A 19,318-nucleotide genomic window follows, 5' to 3' on the forward strand; every position below is an offset into this window, starting at 1 on the left:
ATCATTTATAGATCATATAGATCATATTTGTTTAATTTGAATATTATAAAATAAAAAAGACATAAATGTTTGAAACTAACTCGTTATTTTAGACCAACTAAACATTAAAAACGAAGCTAGAACACAATTTCGGTTTTTATTATATGTTTATGATTTCCAATCCAAATATGTTAATATTTATATGTTATTGTTAAAATGTTAATATTTACACGTTAAATGTGGTTATGATTTCAAACAAAGTAGACATTTACAGGAAATCATAATACATTGTTGTAAGTTTGGGTGGGTATGAAATGCATTATTTGATCAAATATGTTTCTGTAAATATTATGAATACAACCGTTCTTTAAAACGTGTCTATAATGGGGGGGGGGGGAGAAAGAAAATCAGGTCAATATCATGTGGAAAATTGTTTAATCAATTTGAAGAAAGGAGGTCAGCCTACGAACTGATATCGAAGGAGCTTAACAGGCATTGGCAAATCTTCGCAAGCCAATAAAGTAAGTCAGTGAATTGTGATACAAACAATATCAATCCAATTGGGGCAGCTCCTTATATATTCAGTGGTGAAACGCGTGGAATATAAGGAGGAAGGACATGGCGACCGGGGAACATTTAATAATCGCGAGAACAAAATGACTTTTCAAGATAAAGATCTACTTTGTGACAGATTTTATCATATTATTGGGAAAATGATTTCATATGTTGCCCTTTTCCCTTTCATCTCCTATCTCCCCCCCTTGTCTTCCTTTTTGTTCTCCATTGTGCAACTTTTATTCGGGGGGATGCCCCCAAAGGCCCATCCGTACGCCTGTTCCTATTCTTTAAAGTGTCATTACTGTCAGTTTGTATTTCCGTTATATTACTTATTTGTTTTGGAAAACCTTGAACGCCTAGGTCAATCAGATACCTCCTCTTAGCTATTAAAATGAGACTTTGACCGTTATCACAAGGGGTCTTATAAAATAACAAATTGCAAAGATCTCTGCTCATTATGCAGTGTTTCAGAAACCTTTAGTCATTTTTGTTAAATCTACTTACAGCAGCCATTTTGAGATTCCTAATAAATTACAAACCAACAGGAAGGTACGTTTCAGAACTTTGATATTAGATTATTAGGGGAAGTTATTCTGGCTTTCAGTAGTTCATTGGATGCCCTCAAGATTTAATGTCTTTTGATAATGATCATTGAGATTATGTCTAAAGTAGTTCCCGATGACACTAAGTAATTCATTGTAGAAATGTGACACTGAGAACATCGAAACCTATGTGATTTAATCAAAGATTGCTGCACTCCGGAGTAATTTTTTTATATTCTACAGGAACTAACTTATTACGATGATGAATGGATGGGACTGGTTTTGTGGTGTAAACTACACACTTGACTCTGGCACAGGATTGAACAACTCGTGTTTAATCAACGGCATCATCGTAGTCCCACAGCTAGGTTTCGTCGTTATTTCATCTCTTATCCTCCTTTTCCTCGCCGTCTGCTCCACCTCTAAGAGACAAAACAGTTCCAAGTATCTCCTACATCTCCCAGGCCACACCCCAAGATGGCTTCTGACCTACGTCCTTCTTGTCCTAACACTCTCCTTCTTAGCAGAAGGTATTCTGACCAACGATACCTACCTCGCCAACTCCTTGTCACATCAACCACATCTCTATGTTGTAGGAGTGACGATGTTTCTTGGGGCAATGCTATCCATTGTTTATTACCACATGATGGAGAAATGGCGTGAACGTCATATGGTTTGGCTCCTCTTCGTTTATTGGATAACAACTTTGTTTTCATTGGCAGTCGAGATGGTGCACATTAACAGAAGAGGAGATATTAACTTTCAGAACGTCAGCTTTGATATCACTTTGCTGCTTCTTTTTGTAGTGGGTATGTTCCTAGTCAATGAGATGATCCTCTGTTGTCATATGGTAAGGATTACATTTTCACTTTAGTGTTGCTGAATATCTCTGTGCTACATGTATAATGATAATGATGATAACAATGATGATGATGATAATAATAATAACGAAAACTAGTGGCGTACAGATGGGAGACTTGGGGGTGCTTGCCCCCCCAAAAAAAAAAAAAAATCACGACCAAGAAAAAAAAAGAGAAAGGGGAGAAGGAAATAGAGAAGGACGAAATATGATATTATTTTCTGAATATTGTTTCAAAATATATTACAAAATTGGAATTTGTGATAAAAATGTCGTAATTTTTGCTCACTCGCAACGTTTTACAAATTATGCCACTGATAATAATGATGATTATAATAATAACAATAATAATATTAATAATAATAATAAAGATAATAATAATAATAACAATAATAATAATGATAATTATAATAATAAATATATCAATAATGATGCTGAAAATTGTAATGATAACTATTATAGTATCAACGGAACAATGATACATTAACAACAATATTTGTATTGTCCCGAGTAAAATAATTGGTATTATGTAGTTTGAACATGATTAATAATAGTTTGTCTGTGTTCTTCATTTCACTTTCCACCCTCCGCCCGTTTTACCTTTTCTCTCTTCCTCACCCAATTTTATAATTCTATTTTCTATTACCCCCTCTTGCTCTCCCTCTCAAATCTCTCTATCTCTCTCTTCCCCCTGTGCTTATCCCTTTCATTGTGTCCATCCTTATCAAAATACCCAGGCGCCGCCCCTGTATATATATATATATATATATATATATATATATATATATATATATATATATATATATATATATATATATATATATATATATATATATATATATATATATATGTGTGTGTGTGAAGTTATACATGTACAACAGCTTTGGCAACCCGACAAAGGAAATTATAATTGGTATAGTGTCGAAAATCTGTCTATCTGACGGTCAATCGGATCGGGGTCGCCCGAGCCACTAACCCGTCTCTGTGGTCTAGTGGTTAAGGCACCGGCGTTCAAAGCTGGGGGCCCGGGTTCGATTCCCGGCAGAGACATTTTTTTCGGCATCACCAATTTTTCCAAAGGGTAGATAGCTCTGGGGAACCTTGATTTAAGCTACGCCTACCATTGTTCTCTTCATTCATTTCTTTACAATATATATATATATATATATATATATATATATATATATATATATATAAAATGACACTGAACAAACCTGTCATCTACTATTTGCTTGGAAAGACAAACAAAAATACCCCCCCCCAAAAAAAAAAAAAAAAAAAAAAATCGAACATCAATTTTAAAGAAACGATCTGGTTCAGAAACCTACTAAAAGAATCTTTTCGTGAAAGCCCCCTCCCCTTCGTTGTCTCGAACCTTCATTCCACCCCTGCACCCGCCCATTATGATTCTCCCAACCTCGTCAACATTCACGACATTTCTTCTCAGGGCCAGAAGAAGCGTCAAGAAATTGATTGCTTGCGTTATAAGAGAAGCCATTCCTAAAACCTTAATAATGAGGTCGCTTACTTCATTCATACAAGTAGCTTACTAAACAAGATATCTACTCTCTTATTGTACAAGGTCCATTTTCCTAGTCATGAAAGAAGAATACTTACATTTTGTAACATAATTTTCCTTGATCAGCAGAACTGTAAGGATTCATTGAAATCACAAAAAGCCATAAGGACAGTATTCCCAAAAAAATTTATATAAGAAAGTTCATCTTATTCATACAAACACAAAAATATCAATTTAATTCGGACAGTACGAACAATTTATTGCCTTCAATTGGTTGTGTATTGTTTCTATATTGTGAATAAAGTGTCCATTACTGCTTTAAATAATTCATTATTAAAAGTACACTTAAAAAAACATTCTTAGAAATAGATGCTATGCATTAAAGAAGGGTACTTTACAGAATTTCCGTAAAAAATGTCAAAATTAATAGATTCTATATGACTAGATGTTTGTTTTTGTCCACAAGAAACTTTCCATTTTTTGATAGATCTTGTCGAGAGGCCCTTTGACAAGATTTCTTTAGACTCGAGTAGATTATTCCTCGAGTATCAAAAGTGTACGGGTTGTATATTTCTTCTGTATTTCATGGTATATAATTACAGTACAAACATTCGAACTTTTGGGAGCCATAACCGGTTATCACTTCTGTAAGTTATCTCGTTACCCAGGATTGCGTTTCATACACATATACGAAAAATGAAATAATTAAGATTTCATTTAGCAAAAAGACAGGAAGCAAGTAATATATGAAGTACCCCCATCATATATAGATTAAACTGTTATTAAAAAGTATCCAGCACACAATTTCTAGGTATTCTTTTAGATGAGAATCTTTCATGGAAGCCTCATATTAAATTGATTTCTTAAAAAAATCAGCAACACTATAGGATTACTTTCAAAACATACACACTTAAAATGTTGGGCAGCATACCCTCCACTGTTTTGGTGAATGTATGTTGGTAAAAAATATTTATATATTCTGGGCTATTGTCATCCAATTGAGCAAATTCATTACCCAATTATTAGTTTCTTATTACCCAATTTGGGCAGATTTTAAACAATTATAGTTGTGTGAACAGTATGTTGCCTAGGGTTTTGCCCATCTATTTTAAGAGTGTAAGCATTATTTACCATTGAATATATCACTTACTATCTATAATTCACTAATTTTATCATATTTGTCCTATGGCAATATTGTTGGGCAAATTCAACTCCTTCAAAGCTAAAACCATTGATTTTTCTTCAAAAACGTTGCCTGCGTATTTGTACAAACTCGCATTATTTAGCTCATTTCAAACAGTTAAACACATTAGACATTTATAGATTAAACGCTTATCAAATTGCCATTTTCGTATTCAAATGCATGAAAGGGACCGTTTTGCCACCTCTTGCCAATATGTTTGATGCCAATTCTATGATTCACAAATACCACACTCGAAATAGTACAAACTTAAATATATGGAATATAGATAAACAGTATATGCAAAAATCAGATATACAGTGCTCATAATATTGAAGTCATTGCCAACTTCTATTATGAGAAAAGTCTTTATTGAATATTTCCAACAATAAAAAATCTTAAAGTGTATTTATTATCACACTGATTTGCTTTAAATTTTGTACTAAAAACCATTCAAATTTTAGTCTTATCAAATTCTACCTCAGAGAGATGTGGTTGGGGGTGGAGAGTGGGGAACAGTGTGGGGGGGGGGGGGGCAAGACGTTGTATTCAAATATATGCGCCATCTATTATTATTACATTGTACGTTAACATTCTGTATTTTGCTAACTTTTGGATACCTTTCATTTACAAGCTTCTTTGAAAAAGCTTCCTACAAATGTTACATTTTCCATTATTTTTCTTTTTAACTCAAAATCTTAATTTGCTATGCCTATGTATTTGATTTACTTTTTGTATATACAAGTATAATTCTGCTGTCTATATCATGAATGTATATATTTTGATTTTTTTATTGAATTTAAATTTATTTTAATTGAATAGGTAGAAGAGAGGAAAGAAGAAATTATAATGTGACATTATCAACCCACTCATATTCTCGATGAATTTATAACTTGGTTATTTCAATCCGATATCAATGACCTATTAGAAAATATATATGTTTTATCGTCTTTATTTGCTTCAGTTCATATCGATTTCTGGCTGTAGAATCGCAATCATTCAAAGGGTAAAATTGATCATTGAGAATGGCTAGAAGCAATCAGTTAGAACTAAAGGGTGCAGAATGTAGCTAACTGCGCCATGAATTAATGATGCATAAAGGTCCGGTTCAGCGTCTCTTTGTAATACAAACATACACCTTTACATGTATAATTTAAACAAACACATATTTATGGGAAGCTTAGCGTGTCGAGTTTTAAAACGACACTTTTGGTTTACTGTATTAAAAAACCCTAAACTAATAAGGTTAATAAGGATCTGGTTGAATTTATGAATGGATGGTGTATGCGTTATTTTAACAGGTATTCGGTTGCTTAGCCGAAGCGCATGGTCTATGCGATGGCGACACGGAGAAGGATGACATGAACTATCTTCATGACTATAGTGCATTGCCCTCTTCTCTAACTTACTTTTGGATGAATTGGCTGTTTGCTGTAGGATACAAAAAAAACATCGAACCAAATGACCTGGGAAATATTCCAGAAAAACATTCGTCGCTCTACCAACACGAAAGATTCAAAAAGAACTTCCTTATTGAACAGGTGAGGAAGACCGTGAGGAACGAAATGATGACGACGATGATGACGATGATGTTGATAATGATGATGATGATGATAATATTGTTGTTGTTGATGATGTTGTTGTTTTATTAGAATATTCCTCATTTTCGCTTTAGTACAAAATTGCAGATATTTTGTGTGAACGTACGTAGGTTCCGAACGTCAGCATATTCTATGAAATTAATTTTCTTTAAGTTCCAAAGGGATGAAAGTCTCAGTAACTTCACGTGTTACACAAGTAATTAAAATAATGTATGAGTGTTTTGTTTGTTGGGGGGGGGGGTGTAGATAGTGTGTGTCCGCACACATGCACGATGGTGTGTTTGTGTGATTGGGATGGTTACCGTCTGTTATTGAATCTAGCACTTAATTTGTCGGGAGGGGATGAAACAAACCAGTTCTTGGCTTGGGCTTAATGTTCATAATGAAAGCAACAGCAAAGTAAAGTGAAACTTTTTTTTCTTTCAATCTTTATTGATCAACGTATAAATTACAATATTTTATACAATGACTGATTTGTCTTTATACTTATACATCGTCATAAATGTTATGCACGTACTGTTGCAAGGTAGAAGCCTTTTCCTTGCTTAACGTGCTTGGTATAGAGTTCGTATCAGCTTGTACCATTACGCCATAATTTAATTTTATTCGGCTTATTGTTAATATAAGCATTAAAACTTTTACTTAGTAAATAAATGTAGTAAGTAGTGATCATGTGTATTCCAATGTACATCATTGTAAAGCGTTTTAATGAGTACATTAAATAATACCGCATTCATCCCATTATATCCCCCTTATCATAGGAGAGAGCATTGGGAAGTCACAAGAAGATAAGTCTATCTCGAGTGTATTGGAATACTTACGCTCACAAGATGATTCCAGCAGGGATACTCAAATTGTGCGGAGATTGCCTGAATTTAGTTGGTCCCTTGTGCATAAGTGGAATAGTATTATACGTCACAAACGCCCTTTACGGAACACAAGATGAGAATGTGAGTTAACATTATATAGATGATGCACAAGCACTGGCGTAGGGATAAAGGAGGGCTTGGGGTTGCCCCAAAAAAGTTTCTCGACCAAGAAAAAAGGGGGAAAGGAGGAAAAGGAAAGGAAAGGTGTGAAATGCGTGCATGGTATCAATCAAAAATTCGATTTTGTACAAAAATCATCTGGAACATCTTTTTTAGAGCAATGTGGTCTCATATACAATTTCACTAAAGCTACACATTTTTATCTGAATCTACGAAATCACTATCGAGCTTCGTTTGCATTAATAGTCACGAGATCATTTTCAGAACTACCCATTTTAAATGCAGACAAGCCCAGACAATTATCATTTATGACCCCGTTGGTAAGGATTTATGGTGTTGAACCACTTCAAAAAGTTGTTGTCTTTCAAAATGTTTTCTTATGATTATGATATATGCTTATTTTATCACATCCGCAATGTTTAATAATAGCAAGCGAGAGAGCTTATAACGAATATGTTTTGTATAATTATGTATTTATCCATTTTTCAATGGAGATAGGTTTGCACATTTAAGCGTGTTTATAGCGTACTATAACATACCTTACCTTGGCATGGCAGAGTGTAGTCATCTTTTTTAGCTTTACTTAATACAGCATTTAGGTTTAATTTTACTACGTATGTTGGAACAATTATCAACCAAGAACTTATCAATTCTCGTTGAGGGTGGATCTTTCTCCTTCTCTGTCATATCAATCAAATTTTGAACAGTCATATGCTATTACAGAAAAAAATATATGATTTTTCAAATTTCCCGAATACTTTGACCTCATGATTATTTTGTAAAGATTGGATACACCTTCATCTCCAAGTCTAGGAAGATCCTTAGATAACATCTTAAATACCAAACTCTAATACTTAATTCATAACTCGATATTAGTAATGTATATTTCATTTAAATATCGTCAATTTGATTAATATTGTCAACATAATTGCCATTAATCATCATCATTGTCGCTATTTTTGCCAATGCCATTATTTAACATTATCCTTATGACCACGATGACCGAGATGGTGACGTTGATGTTGAGAATTATTGTTATTATTTATTAGTATTATTATCACCATCATTATTATTGCAATTATTATCATCATCATGATTACCATTATCATATTATATTACTATTACCTACAAAGAGCTATAAGATTCATAGAATGATGGATCTTTTTCTTATCCAGGTTCCTAGCCCTCATCATGTTACAATTGATGAATTTTTTGGAAATGGTTTCGTTTTGGTCGGAGTAATTTACATAGCAGCTTTAACTCGCAATACATTGGACCAGACATATTACTATATATGTGCCGTTGAGGGAGTTCACGTGAAATCCGCAATTCAGGTTAGTATGAAATATTCAATGTGTTTATCAAACATTAAAAGTAAAATTAATCCTGCTTTACTCAGCTGTCACGACAAAAACAATAATCCTCAGTCTAATGTGATTGTTTTGTTTTCATTTTTGGAACTTTCAGAACAATCATAAGCTTGATACAACTTTCTGTACTTGCATACAGTAAATGTGGAAAGAGAAAAAAATGTTATAATCCATAGTAGGCAAATCCAGTAGTGGCACAAGAGGGCAAGACTAAAACGGTGGTATAGGTATTTTTATTTCCTTTTTTTTTCTTTGTTTACCTTTTCTCTTTAATTACTTTACAAAAATTCATAAGGGGTTTGTCTCCTGTTCCTTTACCTGGATCCCCTAGTATGTGAGGGTGCGCGTATGCGTGTGGGTGTGTGTGTGTGTGAGGGTGTGTGTGTGAGGGTGCGTGTGTGTGTGTGGAGGTGTCGTAGCAGACTGGTCTAAGGCCCCTGACAAGACATTTGAAAGTCCGGGGGTCGATCCCTGGCCACGGGACAATATGTCCGTGAGCAGTGCATTTAATCGACAGTGCTCTTTTTATTTTAATTGAAACATATGAAAATGCTATTTGCATTCAAGGTACTAGGTGTGCACTTGTTGTTGCTGGGTTTTTTTTTTTTGGGGGGGGAGGGGTAAGCATGTATGTGTGTGTGAGAGGGGTGTGCGCGCATGTGTGTCCAGGAAAGGTTACGGTCTTTGGTTACGGTCTAGAAACACGCCGGGTGGGTGTTTCATAAAGCTGTTCGTAAGTTAAGAGCGACTTTAAGAACGTCTGGTGATAATTTCTTGTGGTAAATGGTATATTCATTGGCGATGGTTAAGCGCGTAAGAAAGGTTCACCAGTCGTTCTTAATGTCGCTCTTAACTTACGAACAGCTTTATGAAACGGCCCCCTAGGTATGCTGGCTCAGTGTTAGAGCGCACGCCTCGTTAACGGTAGGTCGTGGGTTCGAACCCCGGCTGAGTCATACGAAATATTTTTAAAAATGGGATCTTCTGCCTTTTTGTCAGGGGCTCGGCAAATGAGAATGGAAAAGGGTAATACTAACATGTTATCATTGCGGGGCCCACTGAAAGAACAGCTTACAGCTGTCAAAGTGGCTACCCTGGGTATACAGTAATGAACCAAGCACAATTATGAGTACACTCTGAAAAAAAACTTAGTAAATTTTCACTCGATATGAAGACGTATACGGTCAGTCACACCTCTCACATGGACATAAAGAAGTGATATATTAACCCACTGCTGGTAGAGCATTAATTATATCGTTTATATTTGAGCTCCGTTTTTACCCCACAAAATTTTATTTTTCTTTGCACATTATATGCAGTAGTCTTTTTTTTTATTCGACTAAATCAAGGGGAAAGCGTTCTTTTCGATAAGAATAATGTGTAAGTTTTATTTTATTCTAGTACAAGTACGTGACATTCATTATAAAGTTAAATTTGATTTTACTTCTGAATAACTATTATAAATGAAAATATAATGTTCTATGCTCTATTTGCAAAATACAATTTATTAGTTTAGTGCGATATGATGTCCATGGGCACGTGACAAAAGTATTCACTTATTTATTTCATTATTTTTTAATTGGTAGGCCTTATCAGTCGTATCATATTGTAAATATAATAATCATGATGTACCCCAGTACCATGATATATGATTTCCAATTTTTATGACACTTTTAAAAACGTGGCAGAGAGTTACGCTACAGCTAGATTTGCAAAGCAGTAAGAAAGAAAAGCATTATAGTGTACAATCATTCCAAAGGTCTTGAAGGATTGTTTACCTGGTCAATAAAATGTGTTTGAATGTTTGCCTAAATTTCACGAACTGCAGATTCACGCAAATGCACACGTTCTTCAAACGCATAAAGCTGAAAGGAATTACAGACTTCATTTCATGAGTCAGCCCTTTTAATTCTTCGTTTGGTTTTGCTGCAACTTTCGCATTTACGTCTTGGATGAATAGACCAGTTCGTAGTTACTTCTGGACAATTATGGTCAAATTACCTTTCATTTCTTTCATTATGATAGGCAGATTTCAAAGCAAGATATTACGTAAGCTTGCCTTACATAACAGGATAAAGAAATTGAATAGACCAGGTGACTAGAATAGCACACAAATGAACACTTTATGAAGGTATTTGTTGCATTCCTATTTTGAATGCAAATCATAGCATGTTGCACAATGTACTTGGCAAACTGTGAAATACCAGTCGTTCGTGGACGTGGATGTAAATGAAAAGCACAATTCAAAAGAATATATGATTAATCAAGACATCAAAGTTGGTGCTTATCTCATTAGATTTTAAACCACCATGTCACTTCAGTACAAATGACCTTCCTCTGATCATGCGTAGAATCTTTTGATCATGCGCAGAAAGGAACTACGAACTGGCTTATTCCGTCGCTCATTTCTCTCTTTTATGTACATTTTGTACTCATTGTAGCATAAACTACCTTTATAGCATAAACATCCTATTATATTTCTTTCATCTTGTAGCAGACTTGTTAAGAGGTTGAACGCTGCATTTTTTAGTACAAATGTCCCACTTGGCACAAATGTTCCTTGAGTCAAAAGAAAAAGATTCATCCAAAGAGACACGCTGTATCTATGCAAATAAGCAAGTAATTTGCATAAATTTGCATATTATGTCGATATAGTAAAAACAAGTATTTCAGAATATATATTTAATCAGAACTGCCCTAAAATTGGAAATAAAGACTTAGGGTAAGAAAGGGAAAAAGATTGTCATGAAATAATTGGGATATCCTTGTTTATTATTACCTAATTTACATAAATTATGCAAATTATAATTTAAAACAGAGTATTTTTTCATGAATCCTGAACTGCTTTTAAAAAACAGCAACTAATACACAATGTCAACATTCTACATGAAAGAGAATATATTAGCGAAAACATCGATATGCTTCATGACAGTATTAGTGTCTTAATTTGCTTAGAAAGAGGGCAAATATTTCAAAATGTATGACGTGATATTAAGCTAAAACGAGACCAAAACAATCTCTATGTCACAGTCACACTTACGAATCAGACAATAAAGCGATCAATGGTATGTCATTCGAGATAACACAATCTCAACACAATAGCTTCCATCGGCTTCTCGTATCGCTTTTGTTGGTGTGTCTGCCACACCGTAATCTATGATACATACGGACAAAATGCATTTCGGTATCGGTAAAACACTATTAATTTTGTTTTATTTGTTTCTAATTTGTTTCTCTTGGAAAATTTACAGGAGACATTGCTTTGCAGGCTACTGCTTTAATGAAACTCTGGCACATGAATCATGACGAATGTATCCTACCTCAATCCATATTTCAACTTTATTAAAATATATATCTTTTTGGAGACCCCGAGGTGGCAAAACTACATCCCCCTGCATTCCCGCCACTTTACAAAACCAGTTTGACTTGTATAATCGACTTGGAAAAGACAGATGTATGAGACATCAGTCAACATGTTTCCTGAAGAAAGTATTTTTTTTGTTTATTTAGGCCTACGCCCAGGGGAGCCCTCCGAATTTACCCCATCCCCTCTCCGTATTTCGACTTTAAATAAAAAAATCTCGTGTTTTAAAACCATCGGCAAGGCAAATTGCGTTTTTTGGTATAATAAAGCAACTTTTATATCTATATTTTTATATTTACATTCATCATTATTGATATTATTATAATTATTATTAATATTATTATTATTATTATTATTGTTACTGTTATTATTATTGTTGTTGTTTTGCAGTTTGTAATAATGCTCTAGCACAGTAAAGGCTATAACCCAACAGGAGCATGCCTAGGATACCCTGTCCCTTTTTGGTTTTATGTATTCAAAAATAGTTTATTGTCTTTATAACTCTTAAAAGATTACTTTTGTTTATATTGATATCTTGGAATAGATTGAGGAGAAAGTACTCTACAACTGACATGTAGAGGAGCTGTGGTACATTGAAGAACAGCCACACAGCCCTTTATTGATTCCACTCTATGTTAAATTTAAATATTTTTAGAGCCCAATCGGAAGAAAGATGAATTTCTACTACACAAAGTAAAGCCTCTTTGCATTCTCCTCTTGAAAAAAAAAAACATAGAAGGCACTGTTTTATATCTCATAAAATAAGTTCGTGTACGTGACGGTGGCCTGTCGAAGTTGCCCAACCGTTTATTTTGTTTCGACAATATATATTTAGAATATCGTCTAAATGAAACCCTCATCTGGAAAAGGGCACATATTAAAGGCAGCATCTACATTATATAGAGGAGGCCCTGGCACTGGGAAGAGGGGGCTGAAGCTTGTTAAATTTCTTCGGACCAAAATTTTACATTGAAACTTTTTTGCTTTTCAAATTTACATCAAGAAATTTAACAAGCAAATAAACAAAATGGATTGCACAACAAAATGAAGGTTTTTTTTTTTGGTAACGTTTCTTTTTTTCGTTTTGTCACATCTGCCGGAATTCCAGGGGGTGCTGTCTATGGAGAATAACACACGCAGCACAGCCCCCCCCCCCTTCAGAAAAATCTTGCGGGTGCTTCAGCCCCCGCTTCCAAGTACCACGGCCTCCTCTATATAATGTAGATGCTGCCTTTATTAAGTGCCCTTTTCCAGATGAGGGCTTCATTCAGACGATATTCTAAATATATATTGTCAAAACAAAATAAAGGGTTGGGCAACTTCGACAGGCCACCGTCATGTACACGAACTTATTTTATGCGATATAAAACAATGCCTTCTATGTTTTTTTTTCAAGAGGAGAAAGTAAAGAGGCTTTACTGTGTGTAGTAGAAATGTATCTTTCTTCCGAATGGACTCTAAAAATATTTAAATTTAACATACAGTGGAATCAATAAAGGGGTATTTTAGAGCTTACGTGTGGCTTTTCTTCAATGTACCACAGCTCTTCTACATGTCAATTGTAGAGTATTTTCACCTCAATCTATTCCAAGATATGAGTTCTAAAGACAATAAACTATTTTTGAATACATAAAACCAAAAGGGGAAAGGGTATCCTAGGCATGCTCCTGTTGGGTTATAGCCTTTACTGTGCTAGAGCATTATTACAAACTGCAAAACAACAACAATAATAATAATGATGCCAATAATAATAATAATAATATTAATGATAATAATAATATTAATATAGATAAATATGAAATATAGATATAAAAGTTGCTTTATTATACCAAAAACGCAATTTGCCTTGCCGGTGGCTTTAAAACACGATATTTTTTTATTTAGTGTCGAAATACAGAGAGGGGATGGGGTAAATTCGGAGGGCTCCCATGGACGTAGGCTTAAATTAAAAAAAAAACTATCTTCTGGAAACATGTTAACTGATGTCTCATACATCTGTCTTTTCCAAGTCGATAATACAAGTCAAACTGGTTTTGTAAAGTGGCGGGAATGCCACGGGGAATGCAGTTTTGCCACTTCGGGGTCTCCAAAAGATATATATTTTAACAAAGTTAAAATATGGATTGAGGTGGGGTACATTCGTCATGATTCATGTGCCAGAGCTTCATTAAAGCAGTAACCTGCAAAGCAATGTCTCCTGTAAATTTTCCAAGAGAAACAAATTAGAAACAAATAAAACAAAATTAATAGTGTTTTACCGATACCGAAATGCATTTTGCCCGTATATATAGATTACGGTGTGCAGACACACCAACAAAAGCGATACGAGAAGCCGATGGAAGCTATTGTGTTGAGATTGTGTTATCTCGAATGACATACCATTGATCGCTTTATTGTCCGATTCGTGAGTGTGACTGTGACATAGAGGTTGTTTTGGTCTCGTTTTAGCGCAATATCACGTCATACATTTTGACATATTTGCCCTCTTTCTAAGCAAATTAAGACACTAATACTGTCATGAAGCATATCGATGTTTTCGCTAATATATTCTCTTTCATGTAGAATGTTGACATTGTGTATTAGTTGCTGTTATTTATAAAACAGTTCAGGATTCATGAAAAAATACTCTGTTTTAAATTATAATTTGCATAATTTATGTAAATTAGGTAATAATAAACAAGGATATCCCAATTATTTTATGACAATTTTCTTCCCTTTCTTACCCTAAGTCTTTAACTCCAATTTTAGGGCAGTTCTGGTTAAAAATATATTCTGAAATACTTGTTTTTACTATATCGACATAATATGCAAATTTATGCAAATTACTTGCTTATTTGCATAGATACAGCGTGTCTCTTTGGATGAATCCTTTTCTTTTGACTCAAGGAACATTTGTGCCAAGTGGGACATTTGTACTAAAAAATGCAGCGTTCACCCCTTTTTTTGCAGTTAACAAGTCTACTATTGTAAAGATAAACGAATGGGAAGTCCTCATCGCTTTTATATAAAGAAAATGTAATTAAAATAATGGGTCGATGAATAAAAGAAAACAACTTCATAAATTCTGCCAGAATGATCTATCGTGAAAGTACAACAAACTAATGTTATTTTTTTATCAGTTATTAAAAATCAGTCACATTGACTAGATCAGTAGTCAGATGGGTGCATGCGACTGATATGTCTAATCACATTTCTGATGTAATTTCTAGTCAGAAATAACCATGTAGTAAAATACGACTAGAAAATAGTCAAATATAACTAGAATAACAGTTGCACCCAGCTGACCCTATTAACTAGTTATTTTGACTGTTTTGTTTTGAGAGTGTACATAATTCGGTTAAACAGCTTTTATAGATTAAATTAATAATAAAATTTACCCGGTAAAGGATTATGAAACCTTGAGGAAAATGGTGAGAAAATACAGGGTAGAGAGAAGGCGCTTATAAAGTTTAGTTTCTTGTTTCTAATCTCGATGGCGATCCTCAATTGAAAGTGTAATTACATGGTGACAGGCTTAGTACGACTGCCAATTACACAAAATTCAATATTTTTAAATTGTCTATGAAGATGGGGCTTGTCCTTTTTGTGAACTCGACAAATGTTTTATCAATTTTTTCCTTTAAATGTCTTAAAAGACAAACTGCACCTTGAGGGACAATGGTGAACTAAACGTTATACACCGACAGTAAAGACCTTTCAATTTGAAACATTTGCCAATTTAATTATCATCGAAGAAATATAACGAGATTTTTAAATTCACCGTTTCTTAATACCCTCTCTAATCATTTGAATAATCCCCCACAGTTCCCTTCTTCTTTAATAAAGTAGATAGATATCTTATTTTGATGACCCTTAAAAAAATATCTGTAAAACTTGTGGTTTTTTTACTTCTTTTAAAATTTCCTCTTGGATAAGCCCTGTAAGATGCCATTGAACTGTCTGTGTTATTTTGAACATGTAACCAATTATAGTTTTTTATTTTGTTGAACGGAAATAAATAAATCTAAATCTAAGATTATTCAAGTTGAGACAGAATTTTCACTTATTATTAATAGTGATGATGATGATAACGGATAATCACAACAATTTTGCATAACTTATCTACTCTCCATTGACAGAGTATGGTGTATGAGAAGTCTCTCCGGTTGTCGACATATGCCATGTCAGGTGGTATGATGACGATGGGTCAGGTGACCAATCACATGTCAGTTGATGCAGCCAATGTTCAGTTTTTCTTCGATCGTGGCAATGAAGTGTGGGTTGCACCAATTCGGGTAGAATATATTTTATTATTCATTTTTTGAGGGGGGGGGGCTATTCTTTTTGTTATTGTTTATTAGTGTTCTTGCTTGAGGGGATTTCTTTTACAAAAGGGATAAGATACCTACCATGCTATGTTTTAGGCTTAAAAATTGAGATAAAACTGATTTTTCTCATTTCATATCCCATTTTTTTTTTACTTGACCCTGTCTTGATTAAACTTTCTAAAATAGCTAATTTAGTACTTTTAAAACTTAAAATCTCGTGTGTCTTAGGAATATGAAATGAACGAAGGGTCTCAATCTTGCATTCAGGTCGGGAGGGCAAATGGTCCATATATAAATGCTATCACTACTGACTTCTTTTCCTTTCTCCTTTTTTTTTCTTCCTGCTTTTTCGTTAGAGATTGCATTTTTTATGTTCATTGTGTCATGGACCTACCTTATTATGATTGTATAGACGCCATTTGATTTGACCTTCCTTCCAATATGCACAACAAACGAACATAGACTGGTTTGGCAATAGAAAGTAAGGTAATTATATTTATGGTCAAAAACGTATCCTTGAACTTTTAAAAAACCTTATCATTCTATTTATTTCCGTTGTTCCTTTGCAGATTGCGGTAACCTTAGTATTGCTTTATCTCCAGTTGGGACCACCTGCATTCATTGGAGTAGCTATATTCTTCCTCGTTATTCCAGTACAATTTAAGATTGCAACAGCTTATGCGAATAATATGAAAGGGGTCATGGTAAGTCATATTTCCGTCGTAAATGATTATCTTTAGGCAGGAGCAGTAACACAGAGTGGGGCGACAATCCCTTCGTCCATATGATTTTTGAAGATATTAGTAAGAAAAATTAAAGCAGAAAATAGCAAAGTAGAAGACGGAAGAAATGAAAGAATATTCATATATATATATTCATTGAGAAGTATAAATTCACCGTAAGGTCACCCTTTGTCTCCGCTTTCAAGATACACATATATTGCCCTTACCTAATCTATTTATGATTTGCCATCTCTGAACAGAAATCTAAAGAAACAAACTAAATACTTTTATACACGAAGCAGTGGCGGTGCAATAAGCATGATAAGAGTTCCGTCTCATTTCTTTCTTTTGTTTTCATCCCCGGTATTCTATTTGTGTCTGATGGAGCATTATAGAAAACGGATGTTCCTCTTTCTAACGAGAATCAGGGTTTTCAATTGGATTTGTGATAGGCCTACTAGTAGACTTTCACAGTTTTGCATTTTAAAGAATACTTGGGAGAGGTTATAACCCCATACCCCTCCACACCCCTATACCGATGCCAATATTGATCCTAACCTCATGCTGAACAAATTATGATGAAAAATCTTGTGTGAAAACTAGCCGATGTTCTTGAACATATTTTGTGAAGTTATAATTATTATTATTATACTAATCCTTACTTATTGTCAAGACATTTATCATGTGACCATTAGTAGGACAGTTGTTAATGTTTTTTACCCTATTTCGATACTGTGCAGGCTAAAGCAGACCAAAGATTGAAATCATCTAATGAAATGTTGCAAGGAATGAAGATACTGAAGCTTTATGGATGGGAAAGGATGTTCAAAGGATTTATCAAGGTTATAAGAGGAAAAGAGTTAGACAAACTCTCCGTTGTTTACCTGCTTGCTGCCCTCAACTGTAAGCATGGTCGTTTTTTTTAAGTGATATTTTTTTATAATCTTTTTTTCTCTTCTCTCATCAAACAAAATTGAACATAGTAACATATTACATTCATGATCATAAATTAAAAAACGATATCGAATCAAATGACACCATAATTACAAAGTTTGGTTTGAACGTACAAATATTGTGATCAACACATCCATACATTTGACAATTCTTAACGAAAATGAAGTAAAACAATGTCATGAATAAATTCTAAATCAATTCAATTTGTTCTCAAAATATCTGATATATATTATTTTTTTTATAACAATTTTTTTTTGTAAACAAAAAAGATAGGTGGAAACATTTTTTTTAAATGGCAGTGATGATCATGTTCGTTTATCCGAAGGTTCGGTTTTTCGATTGTTATAGGCCTTTCTATTATATACCGTTTGTGAATTCGGTTTTTGGTATTCCACTTTTTCATTATTATTGCCTGTTGAAATGAGGTTCCATATTCCAAGAAAAAAAAATGCTCCCTTATTAAGTATCAATAAATTTTAAAAATGAATTATTTTGTTTCGGACTATTATACCTGCTTCAGATTGTAGTGAACTCGATGTATACTGTCTGTCAAATAAAACTAGAATCGTTTTGTTGAACCTTATTTGAACCTTATAGTTCTTGAATCAGGAGAAAAAAAATCGCAAGTGATAAATCTCGAAAATAAATTGATGTGGAGAATAACAAACATTATTGTTCCGTGTAGAGGAAAGAATCTTCAGCTGAAGAAATTTGGGAGTTTAAACTGATTAGACGTCTTTCGGATAAGTTTTGTAATAACAAACTTTGGGCAAAATGATGTGGATTTAAGCAAAGGTAAAATTATTATAGGAATACAGTGTAACGATCGATAACAGTAATTGTCTTTAAAATAATTTCTTTATTTGTTTATCAACAGTTGTTGTCAATTCTGGGACCCCAATAATAGCGAATCTCCTGGTAGGTACCGGTAAAATTAGACATTATTAAGATTAATTTCTGGTGTGCATAGGGTAATATTTCCATCTTATTATTTTTTATATCATTATTTGATTATTATATCAAGTTTATGATCCATATTCAAGATCGCTCTCACACAGAACAATTGAATCATTAAAATCTACTTCAATATGTACTCGGAATGAATCAACGTAGTCAAATAATTGAGCATTATTTTTTTATGACAAAGTTACATTAACGCCATATTGTATAGAGAATTTATCAAACAACGGTACGAAAAATAGAGTAAATAATGTCTCTTAATGAAATTGGTGTTGGTGCTCCGATCAGTTATCATTATATCGTTTTGTGTACTATAGTATACAGTGTAACTACATCGGTAGCGATAATATATACTTCTTTTTATATTCCAATATGTTTCGGAAAAAATTGTAATAGGCCCTATTGTTGACACTT

General features: G+C 33.8%; 1 protein-coding gene across 2 annotated transcripts in view; it reads left to right on the forward strand.

Moving 5' to 3' along the window:
• Positions 1–987: 987 nt before the first annotated feature.
• Positions 988–19,318, forward strand: part of LOC129257355 (ATP-binding cassette sub-family C member 9-like) — a 40,132-nt gene continuing 21,801 nt past the window's right edge. For both annotated transcript variants that reach the window (XM_064096925.1, XM_064096926.1), the window contains exons 1-9: positions 988–1,086; positions 1,323–1,929; positions 5,939–6,178; positions 7,000–7,188; positions 8,403–8,561; positions 16,080–16,235; positions 16,838–16,972; positions 17,731–17,893; positions 18,822–18,862. In XM_064096925.1, the coding sequence (XP_063952995.1) occupies positions 1,339–1,929; positions 5,939–6,178; positions 7,000–7,188; positions 8,403–8,561; positions 16,080–16,235; positions 16,838–16,972; positions 17,731–17,893; positions 18,822–18,862 (1,674 nt within the window). In that variant the 5' untranslated portion in view covers positions 988–1,086; positions 1,323–1,338. The remainder of the gene's footprint in view (positions 1,087–1,322; positions 1,930–5,938; positions 6,179–6,999; positions 7,189–8,402; positions 8,562–16,079; positions 16,236–16,837; positions 16,973–17,730; positions 17,894–18,821; positions 18,863–19,318) is intronic.

Source organism: Lytechinus pictus, chromosome 3 (genome assembly GCF_037042905.1).
Source record: "Lytechinus pictus isolate F3 Inbred chromosome 3, Lp3.0, whole genome shotgun sequence".
In the NCBI taxonomy this organism is placed as follows: domain Eukaryota; kingdom Metazoa; phylum Echinodermata; class Echinoidea; order Temnopleuroida; family Toxopneustidae; genus Lytechinus; species Lytechinus pictus.